This window comes from Nanorana parkeri, unplaced genomic scaffold, assembly GCF_000935625.1.
Source record: "Nanorana parkeri isolate BGI_ZX_2015 unplaced genomic scaffold, ASM93562v1 scaffold667, whole genome shotgun sequence".
Classification (NCBI taxonomy): Eukaryota; Metazoa; Chordata; class Amphibia; order Anura; family Dicroglossidae; genus Nanorana; species Nanorana parkeri.
Window position 1 is genome coordinate 247,385 of NW_017306935.1, and position 17,216 is coordinate 264,600.

General features: G+C 44.2%; 1 protein-coding gene across 3 annotated transcripts in view; it reads right to left on the minus strand.

The window, feature by feature from the left end:
* The window catches only part of SEPT2 (septin 2), a 42,366-nt gene that overhangs the window by 24,329 nt on the left and 821 nt on the right, over positions 1–17,216 (minus strand). The window contains exons 1-3 of one of the 3 annotated variants that reach the window (XM_018563478.1): positions 10,592–10,681; positions 4,378–4,406; positions 2,817–2,934 (exon numbers count right to left, since the gene is read on the minus strand). In XM_018563478.1, coding sequence (XP_018418980.1) covers positions 2,817–2,934; positions 4,378–4,386 — 127 coding nt within the window. In that variant the 5' untranslated portion in view covers positions 4,387–4,406; positions 10,592–10,681. Of the gene's footprint in view, positions 1–2,816; positions 2,935–4,377; positions 4,407–10,591; positions 10,682–17,216 lie in introns of those variants that run through there. The other 2 variants (XM_018563480.1, XM_018563479.1) reach the window with 2 other exon arrangements.

Sequence of the window (17,216 nt, forward strand, 5' to 3'; positions counted from 1 at the left end):
GAGTTTTTTTGGGGTGGGGGGTGGGGGGGGGGGGGGGGTTTATCTACAGTAGCGATAAGCCAGGGCTTGGTGCGAGCCCAGTTCACCCAATCCAACTCAAAAACTGTGAATGCCAACCCCCCCCCGGCTGTGGATGGACGCATTCTTTGCCCCCACCTATAGGTCACAAAGGCGGAAAATACTCCCCACTACATCTGCTGCCACTGATTGGCCTGGAAGGTGGGACTGGTGGTCACAGTTTTCAGGAGGCTTGTGCAAACTTAGGCGAACTGGGTTCACACCAAGCCTAGGCTCATCTCTAAATCAATAGCAATGTGCATGCTTGGTTGCTAATTCCTGTGATTTATCTGTGAAGCAGAACAAAGGGCAAGAAACCTCCAATACCCGGCTAACCAGATGGTGGCTGGTAGCGGTACAGACTCCACAATGTGCATTTTGCGCTTTGTCTACCATGCCTACTTTTCCATGGCTAGCTTTGTCGCTAATACAAAAAATTAGATTTAAATAAATAGCGTTTACTTTAAATAAAAATGTGACATTTTAGTGATCATAAAGTGTTATTCATAGAACATTGTCTATACAAACATTTTCTATTACTACTTGCCATAGTAACATTGTAACCAAGAAACCTTCTTTAAAAGCAGTTCATCAGTGAACTGGCACATCTGAGAATTGTTGGTACCGACTACGACTGAACTCAGTCTTTACAGAGAGGCAACAAGGCCACTTCTAATATAGGTTTCTGGGACCTGACACATTAATAATTCATTGTGGCATTTTGGTGGTGTGTAGTCATAGACAATATTTTTAGTCACCATAGTTGTATTCAGTGGCAGACATCCTCAGTCATCACAACTAGTCATTCGGAAGGGTACAATTTCCACAAAAGATACCAGTGTGGACCCTTCGGATATTTTGCCTCTACGACTAATGATGAGTTATATAGGAGATAAACCTTTGGATTTTATGAACAGCAGATTTTTTTTGGTAACATTTCCAAACCTTGACCAAATTCAAGGCGAGATAAAATACCTATTTTAGTGCAGTGAACACAAAGCTGAAAATGAGGCCCAGATTAAATAAATAAGAGTATGAGATTTTTTGCCTAGGTCCTGTTCTGTTGACACAAAAAGAGGCAAGGAACTCTGACAACAGGGACCCAGATAGCAATGAAAACCTGAAAAGTTCTCCCCCCTACCATGCCTGTAATAACAAAAAAAGAAGTGATTTTATCTAGGTCTGTCCTTAGAGAGTCGTATCCCCCTTCCTGTCCCTTTCACAAGTGGATCTGATTGGAAATTTCTCCAACGGAGAGACAGATGGCAAACCTGAGAGTGGTTGTAACCATTATTCAGGACAGCAAAAATGAAGAATGAACTATGTCACAATAATTTGCACATACAAAGTACATGGGTTTATATTATACAAAGTTTGGCTCTAGAGATAATGGCCATTCATTTTCTGCAGCAGAAAAGAGAACTACATGGTTTACAGCATTACATGGGTAGAATTGTAAAGACATGTCCAGATGGGAAGTTCACAAGCTGCTCACATGTTTTCTGCTCAGTAACATCAGCTATAAACTGATGGCTACTATATGATGGAGCGACAACAAAAAACAACAAAAACCCATACATGTCTGTTTACCAGACCATGAAACCCAACACAAAAAAACAAAAATTACCATTAAAAAAAAGGAGAACTATGAAGTGAATGAAAATCACTGATCCTCATTAGTTCGAGCCGACGTGTGACAATTAAACTGTCACACATCGGCTCAATAGATCGGGAAGTGAGTGAACACATACCATCACTCGCTCACCTCCCTGCAGACAGCCGTGACCATCAGTCACCCCTCCCCACAGGTATTCCTCCCTCTCCCCGCTCCTCCAGCGCTGACTGGAGGAACGGACTGGGGAGCGTACAGCTGGCTCTGCCTCTAGATAGGCAGAGCCAGCTGTCACTCACGTAGTTGGGTGGATCTCGACAGCATTGTCGGGATCCATCCCGGCTTTGGCGGTCTCAGTATACCTGGCAGCTGTAGCTCACGATATACTGAGCTTTGGGTCATGGGAGGAGGTTAGTATATGTCCTCCCTTGACCCTTAAAAGAACTATGTGGGAAAACACTTACCCCATAGTTCTTCTTTAAGCTTTATGGGACTTTTACTTTTATACAGGATTGCCACTGGAACAGAAGTGTGTGGGAGTGAAGAGATATTTGTTATGTCATTTCAGTTTGGGTCAGGAGCAAAAGCTTTTCTTTTACTTGAACTGTCATAAGTCCAAAAACAAGTTGTCTTGACAGGAAGCGAGGGGGGAAAATCCCAAACAGTGGGGGAAAAAAATGAAATTAAAAAGAATTTTGGAGTGGAAATATGCTGGAGTTTGACTTTAGGGGATTGCCTTAAGGGATGCTATGGAATCTTTAGCCGGCCAATCCGTTCCTCCTTCTTCATGTGTCCAAACTATCGATGAGCCTGGCCTTGGTTCCCCTAAGCCCACTTTAAACTGTGACCACCCCTCCCGGCTCAATCAGTGGTGGAGGCATCCCCTGCCCCTCTGACATATAGCTGCAAGGGGGGAAATGCTCCTTTCCGCAACTGATTGGACCACAAGTGGGAAGGGGCATGGAGCGTTTTGGCAGTTACAGTTTTGCATGGGCTTGAGCAAACTCAGACGAAGTGACTTTACACCGAGGACAACCTCTTTCAACGTGAACACAAACAGGCAAGAGATTCACAAACTTCTTATAGTTTACACATTTTTTTTTTTTTTTTAAGTTGGCTTGCAACATGCCGTAGAACAAACACTTACCTACAACCATAAGTGTAAACTCAAATCCCTTTCTTACAGACTTGCGATGAACCTGATTCGGGAGATTTGCAAATCCAACATACCCTGGAGTCTCAGGGTTTGTGAACTGAGCCTGCTGCTGCTGCTGCTGGGGTGAAAAAAAGAAAAAAAAAACAAAAAAACAATAAAATGTATACTCTTGCTGATAAAACCCTGAAATATGTAATGTTTTGATGGGAATGTATGAGGCCCATTACATTCTGCAAATAGACTGTGACCTCTCAAGTGAAAGTAACTATTCTGAAGTCAAATACTGCAATGTTGTAATACTACTGGGCAAAACACAGGTGCAGGGAGGCTTTCACTATAGAACAGCAGCAGCATTGTATTTCCAAAGCATCCTGAAAGGTCAGAATACAATGGATAAGATAAACTACAGCAAGTTCTACAAAGTATCTACTGTGCTGCTGCAGCTCAGGAGGTGGGGACTTAGATATAGAACTTCACCTGAGAATTCCATGCACAAAGACCTGCAAAAGCATCATGAGACGCAACTTCCTCCTGTACACAGAAATCTATATGGCTGATAAAAAAAAGTTGTATATATGATAGAACCATAATTCTTGAAGACAGTTTAGTATGGTAAAAATGCAAACAAAATTTAAAGCAACCCAATTGCTAGAATGTTTAGCCAGCTCTCTCTCCACCCCCCCACCCCCCCGGGAGAGAGAGGTGGCTAAGCATTCCTACATCCATGCCAAACAGTGTAGATGGAGGAATCGCCACTGCCGGCTATTGTATTCAGCGGTGACGGCACCGATGGCTGCCTGAATGCACGATCAGTGACTGCATATGATAGGATGCACTCATTGTTCGGCCGATAATTTTCCACACGGCTCAGTGGATTTTCAAATCAACTTTTGTTGGGCTGGTGGTTCTTGCACAGCAGCCCACAGATCCAATTTCTATCAATTCAGCAGGAATTGGCCCAAATTGACATATGGCTGCTACATAGGTAGTACTCTTTGTCTAAGGGAATGTTGAATGCAAGCACAGGCACAAAGATAACAAAAGATGGTTTAGTTTTCTGGGAGACACACAGGGATTCCTCCCTCATCTGCCTCTCTAGAGAGAGAGGGACAGCTATCAAGCAGGAAGCTGGGTGGGTCCCGACAATATTGTCTGGATCCTTCCCGGCTGTGGCGCAGCTCTGTGCTGTGGGCTAATGCTCACTATCTGCTGACTTTGGGTCACAGGATTAGTAAATGTACTCCTATGACCCAAGAGAGAAAGTAAAGCCAAAAAAAACACAAAAGTTTGATTTTACTTACTCTTTGAAGCTACTGTTTATTATTCCCAAGGCCCTAACCCTAGGTCTGTTGGGGCAACATTTCAGTGGCTTAGGATACCCACCCTGCTGCTGCCTTGCTACCAACCAAAATTCTGCAGCATGTTGGCCAACGAGTAAGTGAATGCAATTACATAGATGAGCCAAATAAGCTGCCACCAGAAGCAGAATCAACAAGGTGAGAGTTCCCAAACATTTTTTACATCAGATAACATAAAGCATCACTTTCCTTACCTTAGACATTTTGAGTTTTGTCAAGAAAGCTGCAAGATACAAAATAAAGAGAACAATTAACAATATATTAAAATGACAAAAGACCATAGATGTTAAAATGAATACAATTTGTGAATTCTATACCACTGAAGCTGATTGAGATGATGCCTGTGGCTACCAGATTTCACTGTAATTTTTCAAGTGCAGTTTAGAAAATGAATGCAAGTATCTGATGGATGCAGAAAAACCAATTGCCCCACCTAAAAGGGAGTCAAGTCATTAAAACTTGCAGCGGAATAGTCAGGGCAAAGACATGGCAGAGAGGCTGGTTGTGCTGTGTACATCTCAGGGCTGGATGGACAGAATCCTTTTGGCAGGTAGGGCCGCTCCCTTATATGTAGGGATGCAGAGATACCGGTTTTTCTGTATTGATTACTTTTTTTCCGGGAACTCGTCGATACCAAAATACTGAGCACGATGCCGTGTGCCCCGATTATTAGGAAGGTGGGCAGCGGATCGTGATCCGTCGCCCAGCTTTCTAATTGCCTGGGAAGCCAGTGTTCTATCAAAAGAACACCGGCTTCACTTGCCAAGGCTGAACGGCTTCATGATTGGAAGTTCCGGTATTGGGGGTAAGTATCGGAGCATTTGGGTGGGTACGAGTACTCGCCCAAACTCCCGGTATTGGTATATCCCTACTTATATGTATTTCTTTTTGCATAAAATAGTTTTTATTAATAATTTTCCCAAGGAACAAAATATATAAACATACATAAGGCAGAAAAGAGTGAACAGTGTTTAAGGCGACCCCATTTTGTCACAGACAACCAACATTTAAAAAAGGAGAATTATGAGGCGAGTGATTTTTACTCAGCCTCATAATCTGAGCCGACCCGTGACAATGAAATTGTCGCAGGTCGGCTCAGTAGATCGGGAAGTGAGCGAAAAACAAAGCGGCGCTCGCTCACTTCTCTAACCTGTGCCGGCAGAGAGCCGTGACAGGGGAGGGACTGGATTCCACCCTCCCCTGTCCGATCCTCCAGCGCTGACTGGCGGAACGGACAGGGGAGGGGGCAGGTACAGCTGGCTCTGCCTCTAGATAGGCAGAGCCAGCTGTCACTCACGCAGCTGGGCGGATCCAGACATAATTGTCGGGATACGTTCCAGCTGCGGCGTCTCAGTATACCGCTGTAGCTCGCTGTAACTTTAAACAAATAAGAGCACAAAGTAGGTGCTCCTACTTCTCTTCCATACGTCTCTCCCACACCCCTTTTCATTCAGTTTTTCCCAGATATACAGATGGGTCCTGTTTTCCTTACTATATGTTGCTGATGGATCACTTGGATCTGAGCTGCCCCGTGGAATACCCTCTAGGCAACTCCAGCTGTTATGGAACTACAAGGCCCATGAAGCATTGCAAGGCTGACAGTTACAGGCATGACTCCCAGAGGCAGAAACATGTTTGGATCTGTAGTTAAAGTAAAGCTGGAGTTGCCCACCCCTGCTCTACTTGATGGACTAGAATATCCTTGTTTTAATGCACGCTGCAATCTTATCCTCCGAGTCTATTACCTTTAAAGTTAAAGGATAAGTGCCTTTTAAAACAAAGTGCACTTGCCCTTTTGATCCCTTTAAGCTGACCAAATCGATCCAAACCCGTGCAAAAATGAATACTTTACAGAGTTCTGACAGTCCAGCCCTCCGCTTAGCCTTTACACCCTGCAATGAACGTCTTCCTTTGCTGGCCACGCCTGCGTAGTACATCCTCACTGATTTCAATGGGACTTGTCTACCTCCACCTCTTCTGGGTCAGAAGACGGTCCCATAGAGGTCAATGGGGATGTAGTGTGCAGGCGTGGCCAGGAAAGGGAGAGATATTCGAACAACCGGGCCCGCCAGAACTCGGTAAGTATGCGTCTGTGCAGATGGAGGGTGGGATTGATGATGTCAGCATTTTGTTTTCAACTGCACTAATCCTTTCATTTTTTTATATTCGTTTTTTACTCTTGAACTGTATTCGTTAAATACCCATTCTTATTGTCAACTTAATAACAGTGAAAATCTATTGAACAAAAAAAAGATGCTCAACGTTGTTAATTAAAAGAAGTTAAACAAATAGCTTTGACTTGCTGTTGTTATTGAAGGGGACCTCTACCCCCCCACCCATCTCATGATAGTAACCTACAAGGGAAAATACCTTCAGCCCCACTCCAGAGTTCTTGACTGTATGGCCATGCTTGGCGTTGCGAAGCCTTTGCTCCAAAAAAGCCCTCATTGTGCCCTGTGCACTCATGCCTCATGGATTCCCATGGCTTGTAGGTACTCAAGGGGGCACAACCATCCAAAGGAATGAATGAACTCACGCCAGGAGCAGGGGGCCCAGTTGGGACTCTCCAGAGCGGGACGGAAGGTAACGTTCATCTTCTGTGGACTACACTGAGCGGGAGAGGGTAAACTGTAAAGCAGGGATAGGCAAAGTCTGGCCCTTGAGCTGTGGTGAAACTACAAATATCATCATGCATCTGCTTCTGGGAGTCATGCCTGTGGCCTGTCAGTCTTGCAATGCCTCATGGGTTTTGCAGTTGCACCACAGCTGGAAGGCTGGAGTTTTCCTACCCCTGCTGTGAATTTGTCATTTAAGTATTCTTTCGTCATATTTCCAGGACTGTGACAGGTTAAGTCTGGTGCGAAGGGGCTCTTCTGATGTGGAAGGAGAGCACTCCTTATGTGAAGGGAGCTCCTAATGAAAAGGAAGGCTTCCAATATGAAGATGGCTCCCGATGTGAAGTGGGAACACCACTTGTTTTGTGTGCCCCCCTCCCTTCCTATAAAATTGATACCAGCACCTTTCTAGGGTCTAAGAGTCTGGTATGTATTTTGGAGGGGGACACAAGTTATTTTTGAGTTTTGTTTACATTTTAGACTGGAGGTGCTTCAAGATTTTGCATATCTTAACATTAATTTCCAAAATTGAATGTTAAAAAGAAATTTCAAATGACATTCGTGAGGTCTCTGATGGCGTTATTGAATGTTCTGATGAGATTTGGCCAGCTTAAAGTGACATTAAAGTTAAAACTTTAATCTATTTCAAATGCTGATATAATCACTTACAATGGATGCTGCTCCTTGATGTTTAAAAGTTTTAATTTCAGCTGGTCCCCTGAGCGCTCTCCCTAACTTCCTGCTTTAGAGTGATTCCTTTCCCTTGCAGAGTCCTATGGAGGCACCATTGTGTGTGCGTGTCTCCACAAACACACAGACACTCCCCTGGCCCCCTATTTTCCCTATTCCCTTCTCCAAGCTAGTAAATGAACAATTGCTGGAGTCTACTCTGTCCCTTGTGATATTGTACTGGACAGGAAGTTCAGGGAAGCCGAGCTGAGAGACTTGGAAGCAGCTGATCAGAAACATGACGACTAAGTGATAGGCAAAAATGTAAAGCAATGCTTTGCTGGGCAATGTACATTTGTCTGATCTAGATTCATTATATATAAAAAAAAAAAGTTTAAGAGCTGAACACTGCTTTAACTATGTAGCAGGTCACAGGTTGAGAGGTTGCAGAAGAGGGCTGATCTGTGTTCAACATTGGTGAACAAAAAGAAGAACTGTAGAGCAGAGACATCATTAACCACCTCATGTTCATGGACATTCCTGAACGGCCGGACGGGAGCCTTATAGGAGCGAGAGGGCGCCTTAAGACGTCCTCCCCCTCCCCCGCTTGTGTGTGGCGCCCAGTGTGGTTCTCTGGGGATCCCTAGGTGACATCAGGAGTCTTGGAGACCCCTGATGTCTCAATAAAGATGACCCGTCATGTGAATTGGTTTCTTAGCTCCCTATGTGATAGCAATAAAGTGTAAAAAAGTTGTATAAAAAATTAAAGCATAAAATAAAGTCACAAATAAAAAAAATAAAAAAAAAAGTAAAATAAAAAACACAAAATTTCCTTTTAAAGTCCCTCGCCCCCCACATGCACACGCAAACATGCTTTGGGTGCGCCTACGTGCAAAAATGACGATCAGAGTGCGAGCAATCATTTTAGGGCCATTAATTACTGATAACACTAAACTGATGAGCGGTAAAAGCGTTTAAAGCGTCGCCTATGGTCAATTTTGTGGGTGGTCGTTTTCTGCGATGTCGCAGGCAAAAGGGAAGTTCTCCCCCAGCATGAGAACAGATACAGATTTAAAAAGGAAGAGCAGCAGAGAGAAGGGAAACTACCATGGATTACAGTAAGGCAAACATTACAGTATTGGTTTATGTTAAAAAATCTGAGGGTTTAATGTCACTTTAAGCAAAATTTTCAGCCCATCTGTTTTTTTTCCCCTCCAAGTTTATTCTGACAATAATAATAATAATATTATAATTAATACTCTATCAATAATGATATAAGGTTCTCTGTATGGCACAAATAAATGCATATTTCAGGCTAGAACCAAGTAATACAAGCAAGGGCTGGAAAAACAATACAGCAATGTGAGCTCTGCCAAGTATGTCATTCTCAGATCTGTATACCAAAATGTGTGTGTGTTGTCTTCTTCTGAAGTACCCGACAGAACCAGAAAGATCACTTTAGAAGTAAAAAAACCCCCAAACAATCATTTCTTCTCTGCGTATCTCTCATACACCGCTGGGTAATAGTTTAGTGGTAACAACAGGAAGCTTAATTCTTCTTCCTGGCCTATACTATATCATATACTTACAAGAACTCAAATGTACCTTCTATAGCAATATTTGTAAACATAACAATGTGCCTCCATTAGGCTCCATTCACACTGGAGCCGCTCTAAACAGAAAAGACAATGGGGGGAATTTATCGAAACAGGAGCAGTTGCCTATGGCGACCAATCAGCTTCTCCCTTCCGTTTGCTCAGATAGGATTTGAAAATAAAAGAGAGAAGCTGATTGGTTGCCATGCACAGCTGCTCCAGTTTTGATAAATTCCCCTCAACGCACTTTAATGTGCATTGTTCAGACTATTGCGGGGACAACACGGTACGAAACCGCCCCCCCCCAAATAGTGCAAGCGCGATAATACGGCGGGTTCCACACGTTCGCGACTATATAATAGCTGCAAACTAGCGGAATCCACGCGGATTCAAAATTTTTGCGTTTTAGTCCAAACAGAAAACCGTGCAGGAAACGCACTCTCTATATGTAAATGGAGCCTTAGAACTGCCATGCACTACAAAACAGGAGATTACATGTATAAGGCTCTGGTCACATCTAGGCGTCAGCGTTTCTGTGCATATTTGTCTAGCGTGTTTTGCAAATTTTTGCGCACGTTAGATGTGCACACATGAAGATGTGCGTTTTTGCAAGCAGATTGAAACACATTGCGCTCAATAGACAAAAGCACTAATGTCACGCTTTCCCAAGCTTTTCCATTGACGTCTATGGGGCCAAACATGCTGTAATCTGCCAAGAAAAACGCGCATGTACTTTTTCCAGTGTTCTGCGTTTTAAAAATTACGACAAAACTCTCAGGTGTGAACAAGGCTGGGTTCACACCGGAGCGTATTTTTTCAGCTCGTTTTTTTTTGTGTGCGTTTTTCCGCTGGGTAAAACGCGCGTTTCACTGGCAAGAACAAAATACTCACATAGTGCTTGGTCCCATCTATCCGCTAGGCCGGTCCCCGCAGCCTCTTCCCCAGGTTTCAGCGGGCTATGGCCTGCTGATGTCATCAAGTCTAATACAGTCCATTCATCTGCATTAGACGCGAGGGTCTATCTACAGCTGAAGAGCAGGGAGGTAAGAGGTGAGCCGTCACTGCTGCAGGACAAAGGATCAGGTGGGTATTTCTTCCTTATTTGTGCCCCTAGACCAAGAGAAGTTAACCCTTGCAGTGCAGGGGTAGCCCCACTGCAAGGGGTAATAACCTGGAGTTCTTCTTTAATAGAGGGCCAATCACCTGAATGGCATGACATGAAAATGATCGGGAGCTACTGGCATTACTTCACCATTGATAGGATTTTCCTAGTTTCCACTAAAAGTTGAAACCCCCTTTCAACGTCAAAGCTGTTCAATTGGTCTGGAAATGACCCAGATGGTGGACAGCAGGGTATGACTTCTTAGCATCTTCCATGTCACAGGCCGGTAAATGCTGCAATACATTTCACAGATGAAGAGTACTGCAGACAGAACATTCGGGGCAGAGACAGAAGCAGAGGACATTTCTAGCTGGTGACAGACAAAGTGACATGCAGAGACAACATACATACATACATACATACATACAAGATGGTGATGCTGGCAGATCCTGGCTCCGATGTGAGCTGTGATCGTGGGATCTGGATGTACAGGCGAGGCCTCTGTAATGTGAGCTTTCATACAAAGCTACACAGGAAGGAAGCTGTGTCAGGAGTGTGGGATCACTCACAGACAACGAGACTAATAGTCGTTTCCTGTGTATCGCAAACCTCACCAACCCCGACACATACCTCCTGTTCTCAAAATGCTACAACTGTCAGACGGAATATACACATTGCTTTCCTGGCCTTCTGATGTGGCCCCAATCGGGCCTGGCAGAGCGCCATGTTTGTTTAAAAAAGTACCCACACTGAAGTACAGTTGTGACAAGTTCTGGCTACAAACATGTAAAATATACAACTATGTCGTTTTATGAAAATGGTGGAGCGCAGGCTTATAGCTTGTTCGCACCATCTCCAGACCAGATCTGGATGCGTTCCTGCAAAGACTGTCCTGCGCATTTTTTATGCATTCCAGTGCGGTTTTTGTCTCAATTGGTTGTGCTTGGGTTTTCGGTGTGTTCCTGTATGTTTGCATGCGTTTTTATGCATTCCAGACCAGAAAATAAAATGCAGCAGGCTGGACTTTTCTTTTAAAAGCTCTGGAACTGAACGCAATAGTTTCTACCATTGGAAATACTGCGTGTGCGTTCGTGGTCCAGATAAAAAATTTCTGGTCTGGAGATGGTGTGAACAAGTCCTTGGGGTGGGTTCACACTATATTCATTGGGGCTGCGCTGGACGCTGTTTCCAGTGCTAATGAGCTCGGTCAACACCGCCTCAATGCACGGGCGTTGCAGTGGTGTGCACCAACATAAAACTATGGCATGCTGTACTTCTTTTCAGCGCAGCAAGATTTGCAGTTTTGAATGCATTATCAAAAACAACTCCAGTACGTATTCCTGTTACGATGCTGATGTTATAGCAGGATAGTGCATGGTGGGACTTTATAACTCCTTTAACATTCTCAGTTGCCAATGAGTCTTTGATCCCTAGGACGAAAAGATATTTAAGATATGACTCAGCCCCACAGAGCAATGAGATTTGACAAAGACTCAGCTACCACAGATGGCAGAATGGATGCTGTGGTATGTTATAGTCATGCCTGAGATATGACACATAAAATCACTGGCATGTCCCATCTGCTGGAAACATTAGGTGGATCCACACTGCCCCTTGTCATATGCATGGCAGTAATGGCAGACATCTACTGCTACTTTCATACAAACAACTGGCAGAAAAGAATGCAAATCATCACAATAGAGAAATTGTATTTGAAGCTTATTTCCACCTAAATAAACAATATAGGAATGCTGTAAACATGCCACAACGCCATCAAACATGATATATACTGTAAAAGATTCAGCCACTTTCTTCAACAATCTGAACTCTAAAAGGAGAACTATGAGGGGAATGCTTTTCACTCACCTCATAGTTCTAGCCGACCTGTGACAATGAGACTGTCACAGGTCGGCTCAGTAGATCGGGAGGTGTGCGAACACATGCCGGTGTTCGCTCACTTCTCGATCCTGTCACGGCTCTCTGCCGTGACAGGGGAGGGCCGGACATAAAACTATGGCATGCTGTACTTCTTTTCAGCGCAGCAAGATTTGCAGTTTTGAATGCATTATCAAAAACAACTCCAGTACGTATTCCTGTTACGATGCTGATGTTATAGCAGGATAGTGCATGGTGGGACTTTATAACTCCTTTAACATTCTCAGTTGCCAATGAGTCTTTGATCCCTAGGACGAAAAGATATTTAAGATATGACTCAGCCCCACAGAGCAATGAGATTTGACAAAGACTCAGCTACCACAGATGGCAGAATGGATGCTGTGGTATGTTATAGTCATGCCTGAGATATGACACATAAAATCACTGGCATGTCCCATCTGCTGGAAACATTAGGTGGATCCACACTGCCCCTTGTCATATGCATGGCAGTAATGGCAGACATCTACTGCTACTTTCATACAAACAACTGGCAGAAAAGAATGCAAATCATCACAATAGAGAAATTGTATTTGAAGCTTATTTCCACCTAAATAAACAATATAGGAATGCTGTAAACATGCCACAACGCCATCAAACATGATATATACTGTAAAAGATTCAGCCACTTTCTTCAACAATCTGAACTCTAAAAGGAGAACTATGAGGGGAATGCTTTTCACTCACCTCATAGTTCTAGCCGACCTGTGACAATGAGACTGTCACAGGTCGGCTCAGTAGATCGGGAGGTGTGCGAACACATGCCGGTGTTCGCTCACTTCTCGATCCTGTCACGGCTCTCTGCCGTGACAGGGGAGGGCCGGATTCCCCCCTCCCCGCTCCAATCCGCCAGTGCTGACTGGCGTAACGGACGGGGTAGGGGGCGGGTTACAGCTGGCTCTGCCTTTAGATAGTTGGGATCCGCTTCAGCTGCGGCGTCTCAGTATACCGCGAGCAGCAGCTCGCTGTATACTGCGGCGTCTCAGTATACCGCGAGCTACAGCTCGCGGTATACTGAGCCTAGGGTGACAGGAGGACGCTAGTTTGTGTCCTCCCGTTACCCTAAGGAGAACTATGGGGAAAAGCCTTAACCCCATAGTTCTCCTTTAAGGCTCATGAACACGAGTGTATTGCAGAGCAAAATACAGGCGCATTTTCATACAGCGTAAAACACGCCTGTATTTGTGGCACCCGGGAGCTGCAGTGTTCTGTCCAGAGCAATATATAGACAGAAATCCCTGTACTAGGATGTACGCTCGCAAGCACAGTCGGGTATGTTTTTGAAAGCAAAACCTTTGCGTTCGGGAACTTACCCACATGCACAAATGCACACAAGTGTCGGTGCTTACGGGCATACACCCGAGTACAGAGTACTCTGTTTGTACATTGCTATGGATAGAACACCACAGTAGCTGCAGCTCCTGGGTGCAGCAAATACAGGAGGATTTTATGCTGTAGGAAAACGCGCCTGTATTTACTATGCAATATGCCCGTGTGCATGAGCACTTAAAGGAGAACTCCAAGCATATGAAAACTTATCCCTTGCAGAGAGAGTACTCCCACATTGCAAGGGTCTAGTGCTTGTTTTTCTCTAGGGTCTAAAATAAAGAAATACTTACCCAAACCTAGAACCTGCGGCAGTGGCCACTCACCTCTCTACCCCACCGCTCTAGAGGTGGGATGTCCCTCGGCGTCCTAAACTCTCTGACCATCTCCTTTTGCATCACTGTGGGGTCTGACGTAGGGGGCGTGACCCTGGAAACGCGTCATCGAAGGAGTCCTGTTCTGTTACACAGACTTCTGTGCAACTGTTTTTAGATGTCGCCCAGGCTTGCCTGACATGCTTTTAATTTGTTACACCTTTGCGAGTATGATTTGACTCTGTATTTTTATTCTTAAACATTAAAAACTATCTACATTAGGGTGGGCGCCCTTCTCTTTTGTTTTCTCCCACAGTGTTGCAGCTTCCCAGGCTGAAGTGGGGCAGCACCCCTAGTAATCCATTGCTCGCTTACACATATCAATTATTGGTCATCTTTTGGCGCTTCTGATTTGTTTTCACCATCTCCTTTGGCATGTTTGCAGTCTCTGACCACCTCTTGTAGCATACCCAAAGTCTCTGGCCATCGCTTGTATATTGTTTATGGTCTCTGACTACCTCCTTTTACATGTATGCTGCTTTCTTCAGAATCACATTTAGAACAAGTTCTCTTTAGAATCACATTTACTGAATAAGATTATGTGTGGCCCTCTGTTGATGTTGAAGGCTGTACTTGAGGCCCTTATGAATCAAGTAAGTTGACCCCCTGCTGCTTTAAGGAGTCTACAAGGAGCAGGGTTCTGAGAAATTCACTCTGTCCAACTCAAACCATGAAAAAGAGAGAACTGTCACGCAGGTATTGGATACAGAAGCATATATGGTGATTGTGTGGAATCTGGACTACAAACCCTGGGGGGAGGGAAGGGATGGACATGACAACACCCTATTTTGATGTCAGTGTGAATGCATGTGAAAGAATAGAATACATGCACAGTATTTTAGTACTAGTGATAAAACAGGAAATATATTTCCTTCATATAAAAGCATCAAAACACTGACAGAACTAGAAGTTACAAGACAGTATGCAACCTAATAAAAATAAAGCTTCACTGCAGAGAAAAAAAAAACCATGATGTTGTATGTAAGGGAAAGGAAATGTTCAGTGTATAAATTAGACTTGTCATTCCTCAATGACTGGTATGTGGATGGGGAGGGACCCCACCCTTTACTTGCATCCCTCCCCTCACACAACTCACAAGGAAGAAAAGATGCCATTTGCAGTCACTGTTTGTTCCGTTTTGTTTTAATGATTTTGGGCCTTATGTATGAATGTGTTCTTACGAAATACTGGAGGGATTACCTCAGCTATTAACCAAAAGTACACTTGCAGGGCTGGTCTTATGCCGATTGGAGGCTGAGGGGAAGGGATGCTAATTCATAGTAAAAACATGGTGACACCAGACCCATTTCCTTGGAATTCATAAAGAGTGGCGCAGAAAACCTTTAGTGTCTGAGCCACCATACAACATTCATGTGCATGTCAAAAACATCTACCTGAATTTGTCATCAATCCCGCCTTGTGCACAGGTCTGGAGCATGCTGTGTGGCCGAGCATCGTTGATTGCAAGGACTCTGGCAGGCCCAGGGCAGCTGGCGTCCTAGCAACTAATGATGTTGTGCGGCCAAGTCTGATTGGTTGCTAGGACACCGGTTGCCTCTGTGCGGCCATATGTCATTAGCTGCCGGAACGTCAAAAGTGTCAGGGCTGCCAGAGTCCTAGCAACCATTGATGTTGTGCAGTCAAGCCTGATTGGTTGCTAGGACAATGGCTGTGTCTGGGTTGCCAGCATCTCATCAACCAATTATGTTGGGCAGTCAGGCATCAATGGATGGCTGAATGCCGACAGACTAGGGGCCACCAGCCCTTTTGTTTTATTTACTGCCGGTTTCCTTAACTCAGAAACGGCATTATTTCTTTATGAATTTGTCGCAGCCAATGCAACATAATGTAAAAGTATCGCCAGTAAGAACTACCTGAATTTGGCGCACGTGTCAGTAAAAGCTCTAGAATGGTCACACTGCTTTTCTGAATTGGGTCTAGGACATTTCTAGACAGCAATACTGCCAGAACAGCACTGCAAAGGCTATAATGAATCACCCCCATTGTGTCTTCTTCCATACAATACAACCCATTTCCTCCAACTGTCCAGAAATGGAACTACTATATTGGGAGTATCCCCACACGCACCAAGAAACCAGGATTAGGTGTACACGCCTCACAGAAAAATATATAAGCCGCCATTATTAAAGTGCTAGCTGCCTGATTGTAGAACTGATCCAATGGCTTCTTGTAACTTGACCTAGAACAAATATGCATCCAGTAAAGTCAAACCTCCTGATCTGCATACTTCATCTGCTGACTCAAAATATTGAACCCAATAGATTAAACACAGGGGTAGGCAACCCCAGCACTCTAGCTGTTGTGGAATTACATGTCCCCTGAGGCATTGCAATACTCTAAAAGCCACAGGGGATGTACACCTTCTGCTTTTGAGAGACTTCCTCTTACTACCTATTGTATGTTCTAGACAGGAAGTGAGGGGAAATCTTTACAATGGGACCACCCCTCCCCCAAAAAATAAAAAAGGAGTGTTCTAACCCTTCCGAACATGAACATTTTAGGTTTTAGAAGCCTAGTACTTCATTGTGTAGTGTTTACCTAGATACCAGACATAACAGACCACAACAATCATTCCACTTACAAGATGTGATGGTTGTAAGAGTATGCTGGAGGTTGTAGTCCTATTATTGTAGCCGATGTACTGTACATTATACTAAATTTCGAATACAATCTGCCATGAACAGTACACTGAATACTTAGCTGCCAACAAGCTGCTGAGCTGGTATATTCAGACTAAACACTCACACAAACCTGTCCCAGACAACCACAGAGGTTTACATGCTTATTAAGCTCAAATATATACATTTATTTTAATTGTAAAGTGTGTGTAAACCCAAAATGTACTTCCTAGTATGCTTGGCATCATGGGACACTTTATACTGTTCCCTTAAGCAAATGTCTTTTTGTGAATCTATTGCACTTTCCTACCTGGAGATCCTGCCAAGAGCACCTCCTGTTGCAGACTGACAACGCTAATCCACTGCCTGGCAGTAAACAGCAGAGTTGTCATGCTGCTTCAGTTGGGCATTAGGCTGCCAATCAGGTCAATCAGAAAGGCAGGAAATACGAGAGGAGTGCGCACAGCAGCGTGACAGCGCTGCTGCTAATTGCTATCTTACAATTGTCAGCTTGCAACAGAAAGTGCTGTTAGTGGCAGGGTCTCTCCCCCTGCCGGGTAGGAAATATTGCAGCAATTCACAAAATATAAAACGCTTGGTTAGATCCCTTTTCACAAAAAAATTAAAAGGCGAACTCTCTCACAACATCTCTGTCGCCCTCCAGCCCGCTCCACTTATCAGCAATGATGACCCTCGCACAGCACTCACGCCAGCAGGAATAACAATCGGGGAACCTGAAAAACTTTACTACTCAGCCACAGAAGCTGCTTAGCAACATAAT